Raw genomic sequence first — 23,609 nt, 5'->3', positions numbered from 1 at the left:
GAAACACAGTGAGAGAGGGAACACAAGCAGGGAGAGAGGGAGAGGGAGAAGCAGGCTTCCTGCTGAGCAGGGAGCCGGATGCCGGGCTGATTGGGATCATGACCTGAGCTGAAGGCAGACCCTTAACCCACTGAGCCACCCAGGCACGCCCCCCCCTGCCTTCAAAGTTTAAACCAGCATAGACTTTTTAAGGTGCCAGGGTCATTTTTGAGCATGAACTTTCAAGGTCTAATTTGATACGCTGATGTTTTTTGGGCCTTATAAGAAACATAACCCTTCTGGTCCTTCATTGAAAGACTTACTCTTGCTCTCTCTCTTCAATGTTTATTTCTCCTTTTAAAGTTTATTGTTTTCCTTGGATGCCTGCGTGGTTCTGGTTAAGCGGCCACCTTCTGCCTTGGTCTTCATCCCTGGGGTCCTGGGATAGAGTTCCACATTGGGCTCCCTGCCCAGCTGGGTGCCTGCTTCTCCTTCTGCCTGGCGCTTCCCCTGCTTGTGTGCTCCCTCTGTCTTTCTCTCTCTGACAAATAAATAAATAAAAACTTTTTGTTTTTAAAGATTTTTATTTATTTATTTGACAGAGATCACAAGTAGGCAGAGAGGCAGGCAGAGAGAGAGAGGAGGAAGCAGGCTCCCTGCTTGAGCAGAGAGCCCGATGTAGGGCTCGATCCCAGGACTCTGAGATCATGACCTGAGCTGAAGGCAGAGGCTTTAACCCACTGAGCCACCCAGGTGCCCCTAAATAAATAAAATCTTAAAAAATGTTTCCTTTCTTTACTGTTGTCTAGAGTTAGGCCTCTGGCAGCCACTGCCTTTTTCTGTTTGAAGATGCTGACAGGATTACCTCCCTCCTATTGTTAGGATTAAAGGAGGGAATGTACACAAAGGTCTTTTAAAAAAAAATTTATTTATTTATTTGACAGACATAAATCACAAGCTGGCAGAGAGGCAGGCAGAGAGAGGGAGAGGGGGAAGCAGGCTCACTGCTGAGCAGAGAGTCTGATGCAGGGCTCCATCCCAGGACCCTGAGATCATGACCTGAGCCGAAAGCAGAGGCTTTAACCCACTGAGCCACCCAGGTGCCCCTACATAAAGGTCTTAATGAGAGAGTATAGCAAATAGTTAAGTACTCACTTAAGGGAACTCACTAACAATTCTTAATGTTTTTTTAATTATTTGAATCATTTCAGGAGAACAGTCTCTCAAGTTTGAGAGAATTTTCCAATGGAGTAAAGGGCATAGCATTTGTCAGCAAATTGTTGTTCAGAGTCTCTTAGGCAATCTCAGTTTAGAGTTGGGTCCTGAATAGAAGATGTCGATGAGAAGTCTGAAACTCTATAGAGCAGAGCACCTGTGTGTGTATGTATAAAAAAATGGAAATCGGGGCGCCTGGGTGGCTCAGTGGGTTAAAACTTCTGCCTTCAGCTCAGGTCATGATCCCAGGGTCCTGGGATCTAGCCCCGCATCGGGCTCTCTGCTCAGCAGGGAGCTTGCTTCCTTCTCTCTCTCTCTGCCTGCCTCTCTGACTACTTGTGATCTCTCTGTCAAATAAATAAAATTAAAAAAAAAAAAAAAAAGGAAATCCCAGGCTAGGCAAATGTCCTCATAAACTGTTTTATATTTATCTTTTAGCCTTAATAGGTAAAGTTAGGAATAAAAGTGAGTATCATTTCAACTCTCATGTCCTTCATGGACATGTGAAGGACCTTTGTTTCATTCCTTTAACATTCCTGAAAATGCTTGGTAACACTTTATCCACTTAATAAAGGTGTATTAAGTACAGAGTGTTCGGGCATGGTTCTAGATACTTGGAGAAAATAATGAACAAGACAGAATTGTACTTTTCATGGGGATTCTAGTCTGTGGGGTTGGTAGATAATAAAGGTGATAATGTGCTGGCAGTAAGGGTTCTGAAGAAAAATAAAGTAAGGGATAAGAGAGTAAGAAGGTGCAAGAGTGTTTAGTCAGGGTAGAGAGGGGAGTCCCTGAGGAGGGGGTGTTAGAACAGAGAACTTGGATGAGGTGAAGTTCGAGAAAGGCTTGAGAGTATCTGGGGGACATATTCCAGACAGAGGAAATAGCAAAGACCTGTGAGTAGGAATGAGTTGGCTTGTCCAAAACACAGCAGAAGGCCAAAGTAATTAAAGCAGAACAAGTGAGAATAGTTGTGGGAAGTGGTGGTGTGGGGGAGGGCCTGGGAGGTGAGTGGCAGATGATGGAAGAGTTACTAGACCATGGTGAGCACTTAGAACAAAATCTACTCTTTGGGGCGCCTGGGTGGCTCAGTGGGCTAAGCCTCTGCTTTTGGCTCAGGTCATGATCCCAGGGCCCTGGGATGGAGGTCTGCGGCCTGCATTGGGCTCTCTGCTCAGAAGTGAGCCTGCTTCCCCCTCTCTCTGCCTACCTCTCTGCCTCCTTGTGATCTCTTTCTCTGTGAAATGAATAAATAAAATCTTAAAAAAAAATCCACCCTTTGGAATTTTTTTTTTTAAAGATTTTATTTATTAATTTGACAGAGAGAAATCACAAGTAGACCGAGAGGCAGCCAGAGAGAGAGAGAGAAGGAAGCAGGCTCTCCGCTGAGCAGAGAGCCCGATGCGGGACTCGATCCCAGGACTCTGAGATCATGACCTGAGCTTAAGGCAGCGGCTTAACCCACTGAGCCACCCAGGTGCCCCCCTTTGGAGGGTTTTGATCGGGGGGTAACTTGCTCTAACTTACCTTAGAAGGGTTAGTCTGGGTGCTGTGTTAAAAGTAGAGCAGAAGGGAGAAAATGAAGACAGACCAGTTAGGAAGCTACTACTATGAGACGGGACCACACTTAGACTCAGGAAAAGTGGTGGATGTAGTGAGAAGGCGTCACAATTGGGGATTTATTTTGAAGGTAGAGTAAAATGGACTTGCTTTTGGATTGGATAAGGGAAGTAAAGAATTAAGGATGACTCCTGGGTTTTTAAAAAATCTGGGCAGAATTGACTGCTCGTCCCATTAACTGAGATGGAGAAGACTGCGAGAATGGACTTGGAGGGAACATCAGTGGTTCGGTTGCTGGGAATCAGAATTATGGTCATGGTAAATTGTTGGTTAACAGTAAGTTCTAGGGGAAGGTATAATTGGGACATAAGAAGAGTATGTTGGGGACAGAAGTCAAGGAGCTGGGAGGCCAGGGTATTGGATGGATCTTTGTACATGGGTGTTGAAGTTAAAGAAGTGTAGAGAAATTAGTGGTAGGGAGAGAGTACGGGGACTGAGTGAGGTTCAGAGATGTACCCTCATAATCTTATGAGTCACATGATCTGATGATCTGAGGACTTGCTCAAAATTGAGGTGAGCTTTTTTTTTTTTTTTAAGATTTTTTCTTTACTAGAGAGAGAGAGAGAGAGAGCGTACGCAAGCACGAGAGAGAGCGCAAGCGTGAGAGCCTGGGCTGGAGGGGCAGAGAGAAGGAGAGAGAACCCCAAGTAGATTTTGCTTTGAGCAGAGAGCCTGATGCAGGGCTCGATTTCACAAGCCTGAGATCATGACTTAAGCTTAAACCGAGAGTCAGACGCCTAACCAACTATGCCACTCAGGTGCCCCAAGGTGAACCATTTTAAGTAATTTGTCCTTCCTAACATCTGTATGTATGACAATAATAAAATTTAGTATTTTCTTGGAAGCCACATGGTGTTTGAGCTGCATTTGAGAAGGTGTATAAATATGGCCCTTTATTTACCCTCATCTAGTACATCATAAAAGCAAACTGTAGAATTTGACAGATGGTATGGTTTAATGTTTGACCACCACTTAGCATACAGGAGGTAGATACGTAGGTATCAGATTACTTGGTTAGTTTTGCAAACTTGGTTGTTAGTAATGATGACACTTCAGGGTATATTGTCTCTTTTGTTACAGCTTCCTGCAGTAGTATTTATCTTCATGTTTTAGATGAGGAAACAGACTCATGATAGGCTGGCAGATTTACTAAGGACACTGTGGTATGACAGAGCAGGGGTGTAAACTACCTTCTAGTGTTTGGATACCAAATCCGGTGCCTTTGGAATTCTCACTTCCTTCAAAGTAGAGGATATTGAGGCAATAGAAGTTAGTATTGACTTAAAAATAACTAGATTTAAACTCTGGTGGTGTAATTGTACAGACTCAGTACCTCAATAATAGCTTTTGAAAGAAGGCTTCGTTCTCTAGACTGTTTGCTCCTCTCATCACCAAGAATTTGATTCATTATTCCATAGGATACCCAGGCTTAAATTTTGGGGGGAGGCTGTTAAATACCATTTAGTTGTCACACTTGTTTCATTCAGTGGTTTTTTTTGTTTGTTTGTTTTTGTTTTTAATACTTACTTGAGGGAGAAGGAGAGGCAGACTCCCTGCTGAACAGGGTAGGGGGGCTATTAAACACCATTTAGTTGTCAAACTTGTTTCATTAAGTTTTTGTGTGTGTGTATGTGTTTTTTTAAAGATTATTTTATTTTATTTTATTTGACAGATGGAGATCACAAGTAGGCAGAAAGGCAGGCAGAGAGAGAGGAAGGGAAGCAGGCTCCCTACAGAGCAGAGAGCCTGATGGGCTTTATCCCGGGACCCTAGGATAGCGACCTGAGCCTAAGGCAGAAGCTTTAACCCACTGAGCCACCCAGGTGCCCCCCCCTTTTTAAATACTTAATTTATTTGAGGGAAAGGAAGAGCAGACTCCCTGCTGAACAGGGAGTCCTGATAGGGGACTCGATCCCAGAACCCTGGGATCATGACCTGAACCAAAGGCAGACACTCCATGGACTGAGCAACCCAGGTGCCCCTTTTATTAAGTATTTTTTTTCACCTTTTTTTAAAGATTGCATTTATTTATTTATTTGACAGACAGAGATCACAGGTAGGCAGAGAGGCAGGCAGAGAGAGAGAGAGGGGAGGAAGCAGGCTCCCTGCAGAGGAGAGAGCCTGATGTAGGGCTCGATCCCAGGACCCCGGGATCATGACCTGAGCCGAAGTCAGAGGCTTTAACCCACTGAGCCACCCATGCGCCCCTTTTCACCTTTATTTAAAGTAGGCTCCACAACTTGAATGAAACCCGAGGCAGGGCCTGAATTCACGACCCTGAGATTAAGACCTGAGCTGAGACCAAGAGCTGGATGCTCAACCGACAGAGCCACCCAGGTGCCCCGTTTATTAATGCTTTTAATCAACAAGGGATAATCAACATGATATAGTATCAGCCAAAAGCAAAGTAACATTGTTTTAGTCACCTGGTAGAACTTAACTTCATGTGATAAAAAGTGTAATTATCTCAGTTGCTAAAATATTTTAAGTTTTTGCATAGCCTTAAAAGTCTAGGGACCTCTTCTCACCCCCGATTAAGAACAATTCTCTTAGGTCTTGATGAGTAGGATGCAGGGAGCTCTTCATAGTAAAGATGATGCTCGTTGTCATCCTCCCAGCATCCGTTTTCCTCCTGATCCTCTGTGAGGAGCACCGTATCCTGTTGGAATAACTAGTCGCTCTGTACTCCTGCATGCCTGTCACGCTCCAGGTGCTCCCTTTCTATTTGAGGGTTAGGGTTAGGTTATTGTCCCTGTCTTGGAGAAGCTGATGCTTAGTGTAAGAGGCAGATGGTGTCGCTGAGTGTCGTGGTGTGATAGGATACAGAGTGCAGTGGGACCGCAGAGGAGGGGGTGATGTGAGAGATGGTGCTCAAAGAAACCTTAGCACAGGAGGTCATTCAAGGTCATCTGGTCACCACAGGCCAGGCTCTGGAATTCCTGGGGTCTGGTTTTGGATCTCAGTTCTGCCTTTGGAGAATTAGATGATTTGGGCAAGTTAAGTTCCTCTAAACCGCATTAGCCTGCTGTAAAATGAGGCTAGTACCTGCCTCTTAAGGTTGGAAAAATAAAGGACTTGGCAGTACAGCATCTGGTAGGTACATAATAGCTGCTTATTAAATCAAAACTCTGTTGTTACTGTGTTCCTGTTGCTGCTGCTGTGACCCTCACTTTGATGGGTGGGTAGGGCTCATTAAATCAAAGCTCTGTTGTTACTATTGCTGCTGCTGTGACCCTCACTTTGATGGGTGGGTAGGGTTAGAGGAATAAAGAGCAGAGGACAAACAGCTTTCTAGAGATAGGAAAGAGTATATGGAAAGACATGATGACCAAAGATAGTATTTGGGGAATAAAATAACAAACATATCTGCCTTACAGATTATGTTAAGAATAAAGTACATGTAAAACACATAAACATGGAAAAGTATAGTACCTTTCCTAGATGCCAGGAAAAAAAAAAGTACAGCCCTTATTTTTAAATTCCACATTACCCCTGTATAATTCCTTCATTTTTAAAACATCTTGGTTCTTTTATTGCATCTTTATATCTCTGTTATTTCTTCCCTGATTTTCTTCTCTACTTCTTGATGTCTGTCTTTGAGGCATCCCCCAGACTTTAGTTGTCTGTTGTCACTTCTCTTTTCTGTTGGAGAGGTTAGATGCTCTTCGGGCTTCCTCTGTCACTGTTACACAAAGCACTTTTAACTTCATCAGTGGCCCTGACTTCTTTCCTAGGTTCCTTTAAATTGGCTTCTACTGGTCTTCCTAAAATTTCGACCTGATCCATAATTCTGTTTCATTTGTTTGATTTCTGAAAAAACCAGAAGGGAAATGATCTAGATTAGTCAGATGTTTACATTGCTAAGGAATGATGCTTAAGAAAACAATCAGACTCCCCATGTACTACATTTCATACTGGAAAGGATTTTTTTTTTTAAGATTTTATTTATTTATTTGACAGAGATCACAAGTAGGCAGAGAGACAGGCAGAGGGAAGGAACGGAAGCAGGCTCCCCACCTAGCAGAGAGCCCAAAGCGGGGTTTGATCTTAGGACGCCTAGGAGCTAAAGGCAGAGGCCTCAACCCACTGAGCCACTCAGGTGCCCCTGGAAAAGACATTTTAAAAGTTTAGAAAGGCCATTAATACTAGAATTTAAAGTACGGAGCTTTAAAAATAATGTAGCGAGGACTTCATTATATTTCTTTTTGCCTGAGACTAATGAATATCTAGTAAAATACTGCTTTGGAGTCAGCCTTGTACTGTGTTGATATCAATCTGCCTAAAGTTGGACTGTGGACGTATTTTTCAGTGCTTAGAATGGCTCGCTGTTGCCTAACTAAAAAAACCAAAAACCAAAAAAACCCCCTCCTTTGGGGCGCCTGGGTGGCTCAGTGGGTTTAAAGCCTCTGCCTTTGGCTCAGGTCATGGTCCCGGGGTCCTGGGATCTAGCCTCGCATCTAGCCTCGCATTGGGCTCTCTGCTCCGTGGGGAGCCTGCTTTCTCCTCTCTCTCTCTGCCTGACTCTCTGCCTACTTGTGATCTCTGCCTATCAAATAAACAAATAAAATCTTTAAACAAAAAACAAAACCCTCCTTTCTTAGGGCTTTAGAGTTTAACTCTGGCTCTCCTTTCTAGTTTTTCCCTTATCACATTTCTGTTACCAACTTAAAAAAAATTCAGAGAGTGAATGGTGTTTGTGGTTTGGATTCTGACCCAAGTTCAGATCTGGCCCTGTGTGGTCTTGGGCAAGTTACTGTCAAGAGAAGAAAAGCAGCCCTTGGCATCCCGGAGCTGTGCTGGTACTGACAGCTGGCCTCGATGTTGTTGTGAGCTAGCCTGGAACCCATCATCTGGGTCTTGGTGTTCTGGTGTTGAACACAAACAATTTCACTGAATATCAGCATCAGACAAGGCTACTCTCTAACCATGGTGGATCAAGACAAAAACAAGAACATGCCATAATCATGTCTTGACCTAGACAAAACATGAACATTGTCCAACTCACAAAATACACAACATCCCTCACTCCAGGCTATGATGCGAATGATTATTGCTGTTCTACTGGTTACAGCTTTAGCCTTCGTAAAGAGATTTGTTGATCTATCCAGTTGTAGAATTGTTCCCACGTTCTGATAGTACCCAGACAGAGTGAACCCCTGCTACTTTGGACTCTTACAAAAAAAATCACCCAGCCAGTTCCCAAATCCTAAGAAGTCATTTTTGGTATTCTGGAATTCCTCTTGGTTTCCCTTGGTGCATGTCCTTAATAAATTCAACTTGTTCAGCTATAGGTATGTTCCTGGTGTGTGGGCAGAGTGTCTTGACAGTAACACTTTGAGCCTTACTTGTTTTAATATACAAACTGGGATTAATAAGATCTTTTTTGGCAGAGTTACTGAAGATTAGATGAGAAAATGTAAAGCACCCAGCAGAGTCCTCCAACTTTGAGCTGCTCAACAAAAGCTTGTTTCCTGTCCTCTAGTAAAGTACTCTGATTAGTCATGGTCCCCTGGCAGGGCTTGGAAGGACCTTGTTTTAACCCTTTCGCATCCATGGAGCACTCTGTTCTCATCCTTCAGGACTCAGTTCAGATACCTTTTCCGTGAAACCTTTCCCATCTCTTCAAGAGCTCTTGCATCTGAACTTCAGGTACTGTTTTTACCATTGACTTGCCTATTAATTCTACTCTATTTTGTGGCACCTTCTGTTAGCTAATTCTTTTTTTTTTTTAAGATTTATTTGTTTATTTGTGGGAGCAGGGAGAGTCTCAAGCAGACTCCCTGCTGAGTGTGGAGCCTGAATTGGGGCTCAGCCTCCCAATGCAACCGAGAGATGAAACCAAGAGTTGGACACATGACCGGCTGTGCCACCCAGGCACCCCTTCTTATCTGAATTTTTCATACTATGCCTGTTCAACTAAATTGTTCTCTAGGGATGAGGGCTTTGTTTAAACAAGGACCTTTGAAACCAGTTGTTTTATAAGGACTCATTTATTTGAATTTGTTACAGTATGTTAGAAAATGCTTAAACATGATTAAATTAAAACAAAAGGAAGAGAACACATCGTTTGTCACCTCCCATGAATATGGTGATACTGTGACATTTGCCTAAGCCATGTACTTCAAAGTAAAGTGAAGGGGTACAAAATACACCACCCCAAAATGTGCCGCTTTGGCATATTAATTTTGAGTCAAAGTTAACTTAAGAACATCCGTTGCATGAGGATGCTCTGAGCCTCCCTTGTCTTTCTGAAAACAGGAGGTAAATCTCCCATGTGAAACGTACCCTTCTCGTACCAGGATAGTAGAGGACATCCCTATCACCAGACATAAGGAATTTAGGTTTCCAAATGTTAAACAGCCTTCTTCAGTGATTTACTACCCCAAGTCCAAATCTCTTTGTCTTAGCAGTTAATTCTTCACACATTTATTGTTTCTTTGGAAAGATAGCAGCGTTCCATGTTTTTTTTTAAATTAATTAATTAATTTATTAGACAGATCACAAGTAGGCAGAGAGGCAGGCAGAGAGAGAGAGAAGAGGAAGCAGGCTCCCTGCTGAGCAGAGAGCCTGATATGAGACTCGATCCCAGGACCCTGAGATCATGACCTGAGCCGAAGGCAGCGGCTTAACCCACTGAGGCACCCAGGTGCCTGCGTTCCATGTTTTGATCCACATTTTTATGGGCTCCCCTCCATATGAAATTAAATGTGTTTTTCTCCTATTAATCTGTCTTAGGTCACTCTGATTGTCAGACCAGCCCAGCACCCTAGAAAGGAAGAAAGGGAAAGTTTTCCTCTCTTACAAAAGCTTTTTATATTTTCCTTCCTAGACAGTACAATGGTGGGTGAAGAGAAGACAACTCTAAGAAAACGGCTGTCAAAGTCCAGGGAAGATTCTGAGGAAAATGAAGACCAGAGAAGCCCTTCAAGGGGGTCTCTGGAGACATCTAGTAATGGTGAGGCTTTTAATTTTCTTCCTCCAGCTATTTAACTTTTGTTAACCTTCGTCAGTAAATACTTAGGATGTGAAGTAATTTTTATATTGAAGATTGCTGAGGACACTGCAGAGGACATGCTTCACTTCTGTTGACTCCGGGACCTTGCTGACAGGGGATGACTGCTTATCTGCTGCTTTGATAACTCAAGGACCATCGTTTGTGTCATGTCCCGTGCAGCAAAATGGCCTAGACCTGGGTACTCAGAGGAGGTCTCCTCACACATGGCCTTGCTGGGGGCTGTCTGTACAGTGGCCGCCTCACTATGCCTCAGGGCTTAGGGTTGTCCTCCAGCCTCTTGGCAGAGAGCTGGTCCGTGTTTTCCTTCTGTTCAGGAGATGTGAGCATGTGGTAGCCCAGCACTGCCGCTCTGCCCGGGGTGGTTGAGGACCATCACCTGTGCCACAGCATGGGCAGCCTCCACGGAGCAGTCGTTCCTGCTGTCTTTGGCCACTTCTCGGACACATGCTTTGTGTCGGAGTCCACGTGGTCATCAGGCAGGGCCTCCGGCAGGCCTCACAGGGCATCTCCACAGACTTGAGCTTGGGTGGCGACAAGGTGACCACCATCCCAGATTTTGGGCAGCTAGTCTCCACCCATCCCACCGGCATGGTGCCAGTGTTCCCGATCTTGTACATTCTGTGCAGAGCCAGCCTTAGGGGCTTGTTTACTGGGTGGGGGGCAGAGTCCAGAGACTTCTAGCAGAGTCACCTGGTGATGTTTCATTTACCCTCTTGACCTTCCAGCCAGGGCACATTGTTGCTGTGCCAGTTTGAGATGGGCACAATGGCCACGGCGACCAGGTTGTAGCCGATCTTCTTGAGGCAGGTGCTCACTTCTAGTGATCTGGAAGCACATGGTGCTGGAGGTAGGCTTGGCAACGTCCCTCTCGTTGATGGCCACCCTAAGCTGCAAGCTGCTTCAGGCCCAGCATATAGGCCCCAGTGCATGTTCACAGGTCTGCCTTTCTTAGAGATGCCTGCTTCAAACTTGAGCATACTGCCGCCATGATGAGCATGGCACACTTGGCCTTGGATGTCGAGTGATCACGTTCTTTCTTTTTAAAGATTTTTATTTTTATTTATTTGACAATGAGAGAGATCAAAGGTATAGGTAGGCAGAGAGAGGGGGCAGGCAGGCTCCCTGCTGAGCAGAGAGCCCAATGTAGGGCCCAGTCCCAGGACCCTAAAATCATGACCTGGGCCAAAAGTAGAAGCTTAACTCACTGAGCCACCCAGGTGCCCCCATTGATCACATTCTTGATGAATTAGCTGGGGCCTGGAGCATTGGTGGTGATGTCATGGTGGTTAGTCTGTTGACTTCCACAGGGAGGAGTGATAATGCCACGCTTGCTTTCCACCTTCAGCTTGTCCAGCACCTGGGTGTGTTTGAAGGGGCCCTTGCCCATCACTGCTCTCTGCCCTTGAACGTCTCAGTGGTTCCTTTATCAGTGCTCCCCTGCTTGTAGATGAGCTAGATCCCTGGTAGGGGCGGGGAGGGAATTAGAGGATTCCACATGGTTAAGGATAACGATACTGATAGGGTCTTTGCCCATGGGGTTAGGTTGATTAGTGCTCTAAAGAATCAGCAGCAAACTTGATTCAGAGATCAGCAAGAGCTCAGCAACTGTAGGAGAGACTTGTAATATTTTTGAGGTGAATTAATGAAAGAAGAACAAATTCAGTGTTTTTTAGAGCAGGAATTGCCATCTCTTTAGCTCTCTTTATTATAGGTGGGTATGCTGGCAGTGTGAAGGTACAGAGGTGAAAAATACATTGATAAAGAGAATAGAAAGGGGGCACCTGGGTGGCTCAGTGAGTTGAGCCACTGCCTTCGGCTCAGGTCATGATCTCGAGTTCCCGGGATCGAGTCTCGCATTGGGCTCTCTGCTCAGCAGGGAGCCTGCTTCCTCCTCTCTCTCTGCCTGCCTCTGCCTACTTGTGATCTCTGTCAAATAAATAAATAAAAACTTAAAAAAAAAAAAGAGAATAGTAAAGAACATCTTGATTTAAGTGCTGGTCACAGCCCCATTATGCTGGTGACACTGGAGTGTAAATTGCTGCATGTGTCAGATCAGAGGTGGGCTTTATTGATGTAAGTGGAATTTGCAGTGTGTACTTAGAAGATTTATATACATAAAATTTCTTGTATCTGGTAAGAAAGAAATTAGAAAATAAGCCTTTCTTGTTAATGAATTAAATGAACTTTTTTTGGGTATGTACTATGTTTATTTATTTATTTTTTTTTTAAATTTTTTTTTTTTAAATATTTTATCTATTTATTTGACAGAGAGAAATCACAAGTAGGCAGAGAGGCAGGCAGAGAGAGAGAGAGAGGAAAGCAGGCTCTCTGCTGAGCAGAGAGCCCCATGCGGGACTCGATCCCAGGACCCTGGGATCACGACCTGAGCCGAAGGCAGCGGCTTAACCCACTGAGCCACCCAGGCGCCCCAAGTACTATGTTTATTTTAAAAAATACTTTATTTATTTATATGACAAAAGAGACAGCGAGAGAGGGAACACAAGCAGGGGGAGTGGGAGAGAGAGAAGGAGAAGCAGGCTTCCCATTAACCAAGGGAGCCTGGTGTAGGGCTGGATCTCGGACCCTGGGATCATGACCTGAGCTGAAGGCAGACACTTAACGACTGAGCCATCCAGGCACCCAGTACTATGTTTTAGACACCATTCATCCGTTTATTTATTCCTTCAACACCTAACTTACCAGTGATTACTGGTGCCCTGCTAGGTGCTGGGTGTAGTGATGTATGTGTGCGTTTGCCCTCGCAAAAGTTCAGGTTAAGTGAATGAGAATTCCACCCCCAATTAACGTTAATTATATTACTACAAATAAGTGGTACTAATTACTCCTTGGAGTTGTAATGAGCATAGTAAGCCTAGTTAGCGGGGTACCTAACTTAAGTTAGTACAGGGCTATAAATCTTGGTGTAGGGAGAGATAAGGGAGTTTTATTAGTTCTTCAATCCAAGATTGCTTAACACACAAATACAAAGAATACGACACAGTGCTTGTTGTTAAGGTCAAGGCTTAATGCTTGAGATTGATAGACCTGTAAGCGCAACTCCAGCTGATGTCCCCTCTTGCATCAGCCTATTTATTTTTGCAATGACATTTATATAGGTTTGATTTCAAGAAGGATTTGAAATTTGAGCCTTGTTGGGTTAACAAGTAGGGATGGAACTTTCTGAGACAGGTTGTCTTTGGCATTGTGAGGCGTCCTACATAGAGAAACATGCTTTGCTTTTCCTACTTAAATCTAATTGTGAATACAGCAGCTGGATCCCACCAGGAATATAAATGTTGCTGCTTATATTTACATTATATTGTTAGGCTCTTCATTAGCTACTTACGAAATATTTATTTGTGTATTTTTAGTTTTAATATGTTAAAAAATGCGAAATTTGTATATAAGGATGAGTCCATATTGAGTAGAAACCTTACTGTCACTTTATAGTATTCATATATCTTTATATGTGAATAAATATAAAGTATCTTTTGTTTATCCAGTGCCTATCAGGTGAAATTATGATTAACTAGCTTTTTTGTATTTTGTGGCATTTGTTTGAAATACCCCTTCTGAAGATAAAAAATTTATGCCTAAATTGAAAAAATGTTACCATAACCTGATTTTAAAAGTAATACATACTCATCTAAAAAAAGTGTTGCTATGCCATTCAGTTTATTTACCTTCAGTTAAAGTGTTCAGTTGGTTCAAAGTACGTGGAAGAGGATAAACAAGAAAGCAGAAGTGACTCAAAATTTTTAATGGAAAAATGAGTATGTGTTGTCCAGACATTTCATTTCCATAAATTACTAACATCTTACATAAATAGAATACTTTATTAAAAAATATTTTATTTACTTATTTGCCAGAGAGAGAAAGAGAGAGTGAGCGTGCGAGCACAGGCAGACAGAGTGGTAGGCAGAGGCAGACCGAGAAGCAGGCTCCCCGCCGAGCAAGGAACCCAATGTGGGACTTGATCCCAGGATGCTAGGATCATGACCTGAGCGGAAGGGAGCTACTTAACCAACTGAGCCACCCAGGCGTCCCAAATAGAATACTTTTTAAGTTTTTTAGTAACTGGGATCCCAAGAACTCCATGATAGACATCTTTCCATTGTCAAGTAGTAAATAGATGAGTGGCTATAAAGTATTTGATATGTGTCATACTTGTTTCCCTGATGAATATTTTTTCTGCTATACACAAATGCTAATGAACATATTTACATATTTCTCAGATGCCTAAGGTAGAATTGCAGGTTTAAGTTGTTATTTTAAAATAAGTATTTTGAAATACTGTACTGGGTTGCAGCATTTACCTTACACTCTATTAATCTTTCCTTGTTTTTGGTGTTACTGTGTCCAAATTTTAAAAATCTTAACTTTTCCCTTACTACTAATTTTCATGACAGCATAACCAGCTTTTTTTTTGTTGTTGTTGTTGCTTTTACTCTCTGATTTGCATTTCTTGTAATATGCTGTGTAATGGTTTTTCTAAGAAGTATATAGAAATGATGGCCCTGTATAACTTAAGAGAAAAAGCTAATAACATTTAGAGTCTTATCCAGACCCAGTATTAGCTCTGCCATTTACCAGTTCTGTCTTTTTTTACGATTTTTTTTATTTGACAGAGTGAGCACACAAGCAGGGGAGCTGTAGAGAGAGAGGGAGAAGCAGGCTCTTGGCGAAGCAGAGGGAATGCCCTCTTTTTTTTGTTTTTTAAAGATTTATTTTTTTAGGGGCGCCTGTGTGGCTCAGTCGTTAGGTGTCTGCCTTCGGCTCGGGTCATGATCCTGGGGTCATGGGATCAAGCCCCGCATCAGGCTCTTTGCTCTGCTTCTCCCTCTCCCATGCCCTCTGCTCGTGTTCCCTCTCTCGCTGTGTTTTTCTCTGCCAAATAAACAAAATCTTAAAAAAAAAAAATGTATTCATTTATTTGAGAGAGAGAGCATGTGCACATGAACGGGGGAGGGCAGAGAGGGAGGGGGAGAGACTCTCAAGCAGACATAATGCTGAGCTTGGAGCCCGTCCCATGACTCCAAGATCATGACCTGAGCTGAAACCAAGAGTTGGCACCTCAGCTGACTGACCTATCCATTCGCCCACCAGTTCTGCCTTTATGCTAAATGTGGAAACAAGATTTGAGGTGAGCTTGGTCTAGGTTCTTTTTTCTTTTTCTCCTCATTTTCATCTCTTTTCTTCTTTCCTACTCCCTCCTCCTTACAGCTCTTTCTCCTCTTCCTTTTTGCTTCTGTCCTAATTTTTTATTGATACAATTCATATACCATAAAATTCAGTAATATTTTATTCTTTTTTTTTAAAAAAAAGATTTTATTTATTTATCAGAGAGAGAAAGGGAGAGAGCAAGCACAGGCAGACAGAATGGCAGGCACAGGCAGAGGGAGAAGCAGGCTCCCCGCCAAGCAAGGAGCCCGATATGGGACTCGATCCCAGGACGCTGGGAACATGACCTGAGCCGAAGGCAGCTGCCTAACCAACTGAGCCACCCAGGCGTCCCAGTAATATTTTATTCTAATTTTTAAAAATTTTATCTTGGTTTGACACAGAGGGAACACAAGTAGGAGGAGAGGCAGGCAGAGGGAGGAGAAGCAGGCTCTCCGCTGAGTTGGGAGCCTAACATAGGACTCGATCCCAGGACCCTGGGATCATGACCTGAGCCAAAGGCAGCCACTTAAACAACTGAGCCACCCAGGTGCCCCAAATTCACTAATATTTTAAATGCTTTTTTTTGTTTGTTTATTTGTTTTCTTTTAAAGATTTTATTTATTTATTAGATAGTGCAAGCAGAGACAGTGAGAAGCAGACTCCCTGCTGAGTAGGGAGTCCGATGTGGGGCTTGATCCCAGGACCCTGGGATCATGACCTGAGCTGAAGGCAAATGCTTAACTGACCAAGCCACCCAGGCGCCCTTCACTAGTATTTTTTTTTTTTTTAAGATTTTATTTATTTATTTGACAGAGAGAGACCACAGGTAGCAGAGAAGCAGGCGGGTGCTGGGGGTGGGGAAGCAGGCTCCCCGCTGAGCAGAGAGCCTGACTTAATCCCAGGACCCTGAGATCATAACCTGAGCAGAAGGCAGAGGCTTAACCCACTGAGCCATCCAGGTGCCCTTTCACTAGTATTTTAAAGGATACAATTCAGTGGTTGCAAATATGTTTACACTGTTGCATGGCCATTATCACTGCTTGCTTCTAGAACTTTGGTATCCCCCCAGAGAGACACTCTGTTCTTGTAATAGTCATTCTCCATTCTCCCTTCTCTCAGCTCTGGCAACTACTAATCAGTTTCCTGTCACTTTGGATTTGCCAGTTGTGGGCATTTCATACAAAAGGAATTCTAGAATATGTGATGTTTTGTGTCTGACTTCTCACTTAGCATAATGTTCTCCATGTTTTAGCAGGTATTAATACTTGATTCTTTCTGAAGGCTGAGCATTATTCCATTGTATGGATAAACCTTTGTTCAGCTGTTTATTAGTTGATGAATATTTGATTATTTGGGTTATTTTAAGTTTTTGGCTCTGAGGAATCATATTGCTGTGAATATTCATGTATAAGCTTTGTGTGAACTAATGATTTTACTTGGGTATATACTTAGAAGTGGGTTGTTGAGTTTTACTTGGGTATATACTTAGAAGTGGGTTGTTGAGTTTACATGATGTATTAATGTTTAACTTTTTAAAAATTTTTTTATTTTTTTATTTTTTAAGATTTTATTTAACTTTTTTTTTAAAGTGAAGATACAGGAAATGCTCTTAAGAGTGAGAGAGGGGTTCCTGACAGGACCTTTAGGGTTGGTCTTCTATAGAAAGCTAACCAGAGAACATCTCTGTTCTGTTTTAGCATCTCTGTTGACACCACCATTGAGCAAGGACTAGTGATGACACCTTCAGTGGCCCACCTCCCACCTCCAGTCTGGTTATTCTTTGTTAGTCATAGGTGATTATCATAAAAGACACCCCACTACACACCTGGGGCAGGGTGGTCCCCACATATTTGGTTTCCCTACACCTCCACATTTTTGGGATTTCTGTGAGCCTGATCACATAGCTCCTTACCTGTCTCTCCCTACCTAGCCCCCCGTCCCTTACCCAGTCCTCTCCCTGCAGTGGTAACCCTAACTGTCTTTAGGGAATAGGAAAAGGAGTACTTTGGCTGCTTCCTGCTGAAAAGGGATACTGGGCTGTATGGCAGGTAGAATCTATCCAGGGGGTCTGTCTGGGGGCCCACCAGCTGGCTCCAGGGGGATCCTGATGGGCAGCAAATGGTACATGCACCAGCACATGCAAAAAGGATGGACAGAAAACAAATTTTAGGCCCAAAATTATGATCACATCCCTTAGATAAGATCCCCAGTTACCAATTTTGTCAAATAGATCAGTGGATATTTTGATTTTAACTGATCACATATGTCCCCTTTTAATTGGGACACCTTGCAGGAGTTAACTGTAATGTTAAAACATATGTGAGGAAATTTTCCACACCTCAGATGGTCTATAATAGTGCAGTCAAGAGTGGTGTAGTTCTTGAGAAGTCCTTCTCTGACTTCATTTAATTCTTGGCTTGAGTGCATCCAGTGCCTGGGTATTATTATTTAGAGTCCTGCTGAGTGAGCATCCTGTTTGCTTGTTTTATATTGCAGTTCTCAGTTAAGCCCGAGAAAGCCCATGGTGAGCTTTGAGACTCTTACTGCCAGGAGGAGGGCTGTTGTATGCATAGCTAAAGCCTTTGTTTGCAATTGTAGGTCAATAGAGGTGGCTTCCAGGATAAATGACTATGAGGGATGAAACCATAAAGAAGCCCTTTTTGTTTGAGGTCCAGCCTGAACAATATCCTGATTACAAGGAATCACTAGCAAATGCAGGAAGTCTTGTCTCAGAAGATGAGGGCATCCCCAAGTGCATTATCCTATCTAATCATAAAGAAAGTGGGGCCATCCATTATCTCCATGGGGTACCCTCTGATTTTTTTTTTTTTTAAGATTTTTTTAATGTATTTGACAGAGATAACAAGTAGGTAGAGAGGCAGACAGGAATGGAAGCAGACTCCCAGCTGAGCAGAGAGAGCCCGATGTGGGGCTTGATTCCAGGACTCTGGGATCATAACCTGAGCCGAAGGCAGAGGCTTTAACCCACTGAGCCACCCAGGCACCCCCACCTCTGACTTTTTGAAAGAGCGATTTTGTCATTCCAGCCACATAGAGTTGATCAGGGTGATAGCTGAGCTATACAGTTATTGGGGAATCTATCCCATTTCCCAGTTCCAAGTAATCATATGCCCATGGGGTCCTCTTATCCCCACAAAATAACAAGCAAGGAGATTGTCTATACATGGCCTATTGTGGCAATGTCTCTGAAGTTTACCTCAAGTTGTCTAGCATAGGCAAACAACATTCAAAGACATTCAGAACTGAAATTTAGCACCTCCGCAGAGATAACCAAATAAGACTAATTTATTTTAATAATGAGTCCAATTTTAACAAACAGTGTCAATTATTTACATAAGCTCAGCAAGAATGATCATATAGAACTTTTAGAATCTGCTTTGCTAGAACTTTATTATAAGCAGTCTTTAGGTAGAACTTTTAGTGGCCTCTCCAGGCCACAAGCCAAGCTCAGTACTTGCCATTAGACATGACTGCAGGACCTGTAGATGTGGGTGAATTCCTTTTCACAAGGTCCCCAAAGTATCCTGAGGTTCTGCACCTGCCAGGAAGTAACATTCTTTACTTAACCTGGTGAGGCTGCTGGGCACTTTGTAAGTAATGTATCAGGCCAACAGTTCAAGGGGCTTTATGGTTCCAGGTTTCATAAAGTCATTCTTAGTTCCTCAGAACTGTCTGGTCATATTTGAGTCTATTCTGTTTCAGTTATGACATTCAGACAAAGCCTTGGTAAAATTTAACCAATGTTTCCAATGGTGCACTGTTACAAGGAGATGGGGTCCTTATTGAACTTATGCAAATGACTATCATTACATGGAAAAGAGAGTACTTAATTGAGATCTTTTGAATTTCAGAGGGTTCAGGTAGAGAAAAGTTAAGTGCTTTAATTTGTTTACAAATGAATACTTCTTACAAAAGTTCCCTTGATCTTGGAGAGCAAACATTAGAGAACCAGCAGTGTTTTAACCAAGAGTTCCAAAAAACCATAATCATTTTATTCCCCAATTCACATAGTCCCATGTTACTATTCTTGTTTAATTTATTTTTTTAAAAAAAGATTATTTATTTATTTATTTGACAGACAGAGATCACAAGTAGGCAGAGAGGCAGGCAGATAGAGGGGGAAGCAGGCTCCCCGCTGAGCAGAGAACCTGATGCGGGGCTCTATCCCCGGACCCTGAGACGAGGACCCAAGCCAAAGGCAGAGGCTTTAACTCACTGAGCCACCGGGGTGCCCTACCCATTTCAGTTTTGATCTGCTGAGTATCTGTATTTGTCCTAAAGTCCTTTTTATGAACCTCCTTTAAGATGAAACTCCTTTTGCAAGAGAGTAAGAAAGTTATAAATGACAAATTCAGAATGGACATGATTAAAGATCTGATGAGAGTTTTCAATAGCTTGCAAGGCAATCTGGTTATTTCTGTGACACTAACCCTTCAGTAGCTAGAATATGGAGTGATAATGACCTTATGCCAGAATGTACCATATCAAACAAACAAGCGTAATTAGTCAGAGACTTAGCTCATGATTTAGCTCTTGGGGAAGTTTGTTAAAGACCTTAGAAAGGCACGTGCCTAAAGAGGATTAGGGATCATCAAAGACCTGATAAAACCACAGTTCTTCTGCGCAGACAAAAAAGAGAAAATAGCTGTTCATGTTTTATCAAGAGCATCAACAATTCAAGAAAACTTAGTTTTTTTAAGATGGACTTTCAGTAAACCAGTGTACTTTTAAAATCCTTTTATTTTAATTTTAGTCCATCCTCACTGTGCCTAAAATTCCCTTCGAAAGTTTTCCCTTCACAAACCTACAACTATTTTTTGCGTTCAGATTTTGTCCCAAGCCATTCGTCTCCAAATAACCATCTGTTTAGGACAAAATTAACTTCTTTTGCCTTCAACAAAAATGGATTCCCATTCTTTGTATCTTCTTACATACCTCCTACTTTTCTGCATACAGAATTGTTTTGCACTCTTAGAAATCTCAGTCTCCAGTGAAGACTAAGTAGTAACCAGTTGTGAACTGTTGCACCAGAATTCTTCAGATGGCAAACTTGCGAACCAGTTAAGCACAAAATGTGTTTGCCAGCAGATTTAAATACCCTTAGTTTCTTTGCAATAAGTAATCAGAAGCACAAACCCACATCCAGTAAGCAATGATTTAGCAATTATTCTGTTTGAAAAAGACCTAGATGTCCAATGAATTTAATCCCAAAGACTTTGAAAGTTGTTTTAACAATTCCCTGTAAGAACTTTGATGGGACAAGTAACCATCATTTTACTCGTCTTTTTGCTAACACATTGCAACAGAAAGAACATGAGCATATTTGACCTTCAGCAAACCTTGGCAGAATAAAAGTTTCACATTTAATGCTGATAACTTTTTTTTCACTCTTTTTTTTTTTTTAAAGATTTAACTTATTTATTTGACAGATCACAGGCAGAGAGAGGGGGTGGGGGAAGCAGGCTCCCACTGAGCAGAGAGCCCGATGCGGGGCTCGATTCCAGGACCCTGAGATCAGGACCTGAGCCGAAGGCAGTGGTCTAACCCACTGAGCCACCCAGGTGCCCCTGTAGGTTTATTTTAATCAGGTGAGGGAATTCTCTACCTTTTTCTAATTTACAGGTTGTTTTTATTCTTGACTACCTTTTATTTTGCTGTTTTGTTCATTTTCATAACTTAATCAATATACTAATACTACTACTAGCTACTAACATCATTTTTATCATGTGCCAGGCATTGTTTTAAGGGTTTCACAAGTTAACAGCTCAGTTGATATATTTTAGTTCTATTCAGTTTCAGTATTTTTGATCCATACAGCTATTTGAATATCTGGAGAAATGCCTTTTGTAAGAAATTTTGAGACTCCTTTGGCAAAAATAACATGAGAAAAAGTTTTGAATATTGTTACTCATAATCATTCCCTGTCTTCAATATACACATGTAGGGCGCCTGGGTGGCTCAGTGGGTTAAGCCGCTGCCTTCGGCTCAGGTCATGATCTCAGGGTCCTGGGATCAAGTCCCGCATCGGGCTCTCTGCTCAGCAGGGAGCCTGCTTCCTCCTCTCTCTCTCTGCCTACTTGTAATCTCTCTCTGTCAAATAAATAAATAAATCTTAAAAAAAATATATATATATATACACATGTAATCCTAAAACTGGCCAGTTCATACAGAGCTTTGAAGAAGCAGCCAAGTATGGCCAGTCCAAATAGAGCTTTGAACAACTGAGTAGGTTGAAAGCACATTTTTTCCATTACAGTAAAAGCCAAAAATGTTTACTTTAGAAAATGCAGATAAGCCAAAGTTCAGGTGTTTACAATTCCTCTTTGGGTACATTCCTAGAAATGAGGTCAAAAGAGTATGTATTTCTGAGGGGTTTATGGATATAAATGCCAAATGGCTTTCTGGAAATAATGCTCTTGTAGTAGCAAAATGTGAGTGCCAGTTCCTTTGAACTTTTTCCCATCATAGATGATGTGAACTCTTTTTTTAAAATTTATTTGCTTTAAAGATTTTATTTATTTGATTGAGTGAGAGCACAAGCAGGGAGAAGAGGAGGGAGAGGGAGAAGCAGGCTCCCTGCGGAGCAGGGAGCCCAATGGGGGGCTGGATTCTAGGACCCAGGGGTCATGACCCAAGCTGAAGGCAGATGGTTAACCATCTGAGCCCCTTAGACACCCTGACTTTGACAGCTTTTTAACTTAAAAAAAAAAAAAAATTATGGTAAAAATAATCCTGAAAAGGTTTCAAATTCTAAGAGGGCAAACAAAATATTGTGTGATATATATATATATTTTTTTAAGATTTTATTTATTTAGTTGACAGAGACAGAGGGACATAGGTAGGGGGAGTAGGAGAGGGAGGGAGAAGCTGACTTCCTTTGAGCAAGGAGCCACATGCGGGCCTGAGACAGGTGCTTAATGACTGAGCCACCCAGGTGCCCCTATTTTTATATTTTTAAAAGATTTTATTTAGGGATGCTTGGATGCCTCTGTTGGTTAAGTGTCTTTGGCTCAAATCATGATCCCAGGACTTTTGGGATCAAGCTCCACATTGGCCTCCCTGCTCAGCAGGGAGCCTGCTTCTCCCTCTGCCTCTGCTCCTCCTGCTTGTAAAATCTTTAAAAAATACTTTATTTATTCATTTATTTGAGAGAGAAGACTGTCTCTGTGTGTGTGTGTGTGTGTGTGTGTGTGTGGCAGGAGCAGTGTGGAGGGAGAGACACTAGCAAGACTCTGAGTGCCGACGGCAGAGTGGGACGTGGGGCTGGTTCCAGGACCCAGAGACCATGAGCCAAAATCGAGAGTTTGTCCCTCAGTGGACTTAGCCATCCAGGTGCCCAAGGTACACTAATTTTTAAATAATGGGATATGAAGTACAACTTGACTATTTTGAAAGAAAATGAGGTCAGTAATTGTCTTTTGCTTTTAATGAGATACTTTTCCTGGTCCTACCCTATATGTTGCCAGGCCCAGGAACTGGAATAGAACTGCAAATCGTAACAATGTACTGATGGGGAAAATACATAGTCAACTTCGACAAAATTTTTTTTTTAAGATTTTTTTTTTTTAAATTTGACAGACAGAGATCACAAGCAGCCAGAGACACAGGCAAAGAGAGAGGGGAGGAAGCAGGCTCCCTGCTGAGCAGAGAACCCGATGCAGGGCTTGATCCCAGGACCCTGGGATCATGACCTGAGCGGAAGGCAGAGGCTTTAACCCACTGAGCCACCCAGGTGCCGCCTTAAAGATTTTTTTTTTTTTAATTTATTTGACAGAGATCACAACAAAATTTTTTTCTTGAAGAATTTATTTATTTATTGGACAGAGAGAGATCACAAGTAGGCAGAGAGGTAGGCAGAAAGAGAGGGGGAAGTAGCCTCCCTTCTGTGCAGAGCCCAGTGCGGGGCTTGATCCCAGAACCCTGAGATCACAATTCGAGCTGAAGACAGAGGCCCAACCCACTGAGCCACACAGGTGCCCCAATTTTGACAGTTTTTAAGGTCTACTTGCTAGAAATGTGTAGAGATGAAAAGTTTGAGGGAAGAGCTTGCTTTTTCTTTTTCTCCCTGAGATTTTATTTTCAAGTAATCTCTACACCCAACATGGGGGTTGAACTCAAAATCCCGAGATAGAGTCACATGCTCTGCTGTCTGAGACAGGTACCCAAAGCTAGCATTTTAAAATCTCTGTTCTGGGCGCCTGGGTGGCTCAGTGGGTTAAGCCGCTGCCTTCGGCTCAGGTCATGATCTCAGGGTGCTGGGATCGAGTCCCGCATCGGGCTCTCTGCTCAGCAGGGAGCCTGCTTCCCTTCCTCTCTCTCTGCCTGCCTCTCTGCCTACTTGTGATCTCTCTCTGTCAAATAAATAAATAAAATCTTTAAAAAAAAAATAAAAAATAAAAAAAAATAAAATCTCTGTTCTACCAGGAACATTCTGGAATCTAAATAGTTCTAATAATTTTATCAAAAGTTTCAATCTTGGAATTTTAAGTTCTTTTTTTTTTTTTAAGATTTTATTTATTTATTTGTCATAGAGAGAGAAGCGAGAGCAAGCACAGGCAGACAGAGTGGCAGGCAGAGGCAGAGGGAGAAGCCGGCT

At 42.5% G+C, this 23,609-nt stretch overlaps 1 protein-coding gene and 1 long non-coding RNA gene across 7 annotated transcripts in view; both read left to right on the top strand.

Annotated features, from left to right (window-relative positions):
* Positions 1-23,609, top strand: part of LOC309850341 — a 208,821-nt gene that overhangs the window by 134,229 nt on the left and 50,983 nt on the right. The window lies entirely within an intron of this gene.
* Positions 1-23,609, top strand: part of SOAT1 (sterol O-acyltransferase 1) — a 75,772-nt gene that overhangs the window by 5,720 nt on the left and 46,443 nt on the right. For 4 of the 6 annotated variants that reach the window (XM_082704094.1, XM_082704093.1, XM_082704092.1 and 1 more), the window contains exon 2: positions 9,644-9,769. The exons of the other annotated variants lie outside the window; for them this stretch is intronic. In XM_082704094.1, the coding sequence (XP_082560220.1) occupies positions 9,652-9,769 (118 nt within the window). In that variant the 5' untranslated portion in view covers positions 9,644-9,651. The remainder of the gene's footprint in view (positions 1-9,643; positions 9,770-23,609) is intronic. 6 annotated transcript variants of the gene reach the window in all.

Source organism: Mustela nivalis, assembly GCF_964662115.1.
Source record: "Mustela nivalis genome assembly, chromosome: 16".
NCBI lineage: Eukaryota > Metazoa > Chordata > Mammalia > Carnivora > Mustelidae > Mustela > Mustela nivalis.
Note: the sequence above shows the minus strand (reverse complement) of the source record. Positions and strands in the feature narration are given on the sequence as shown.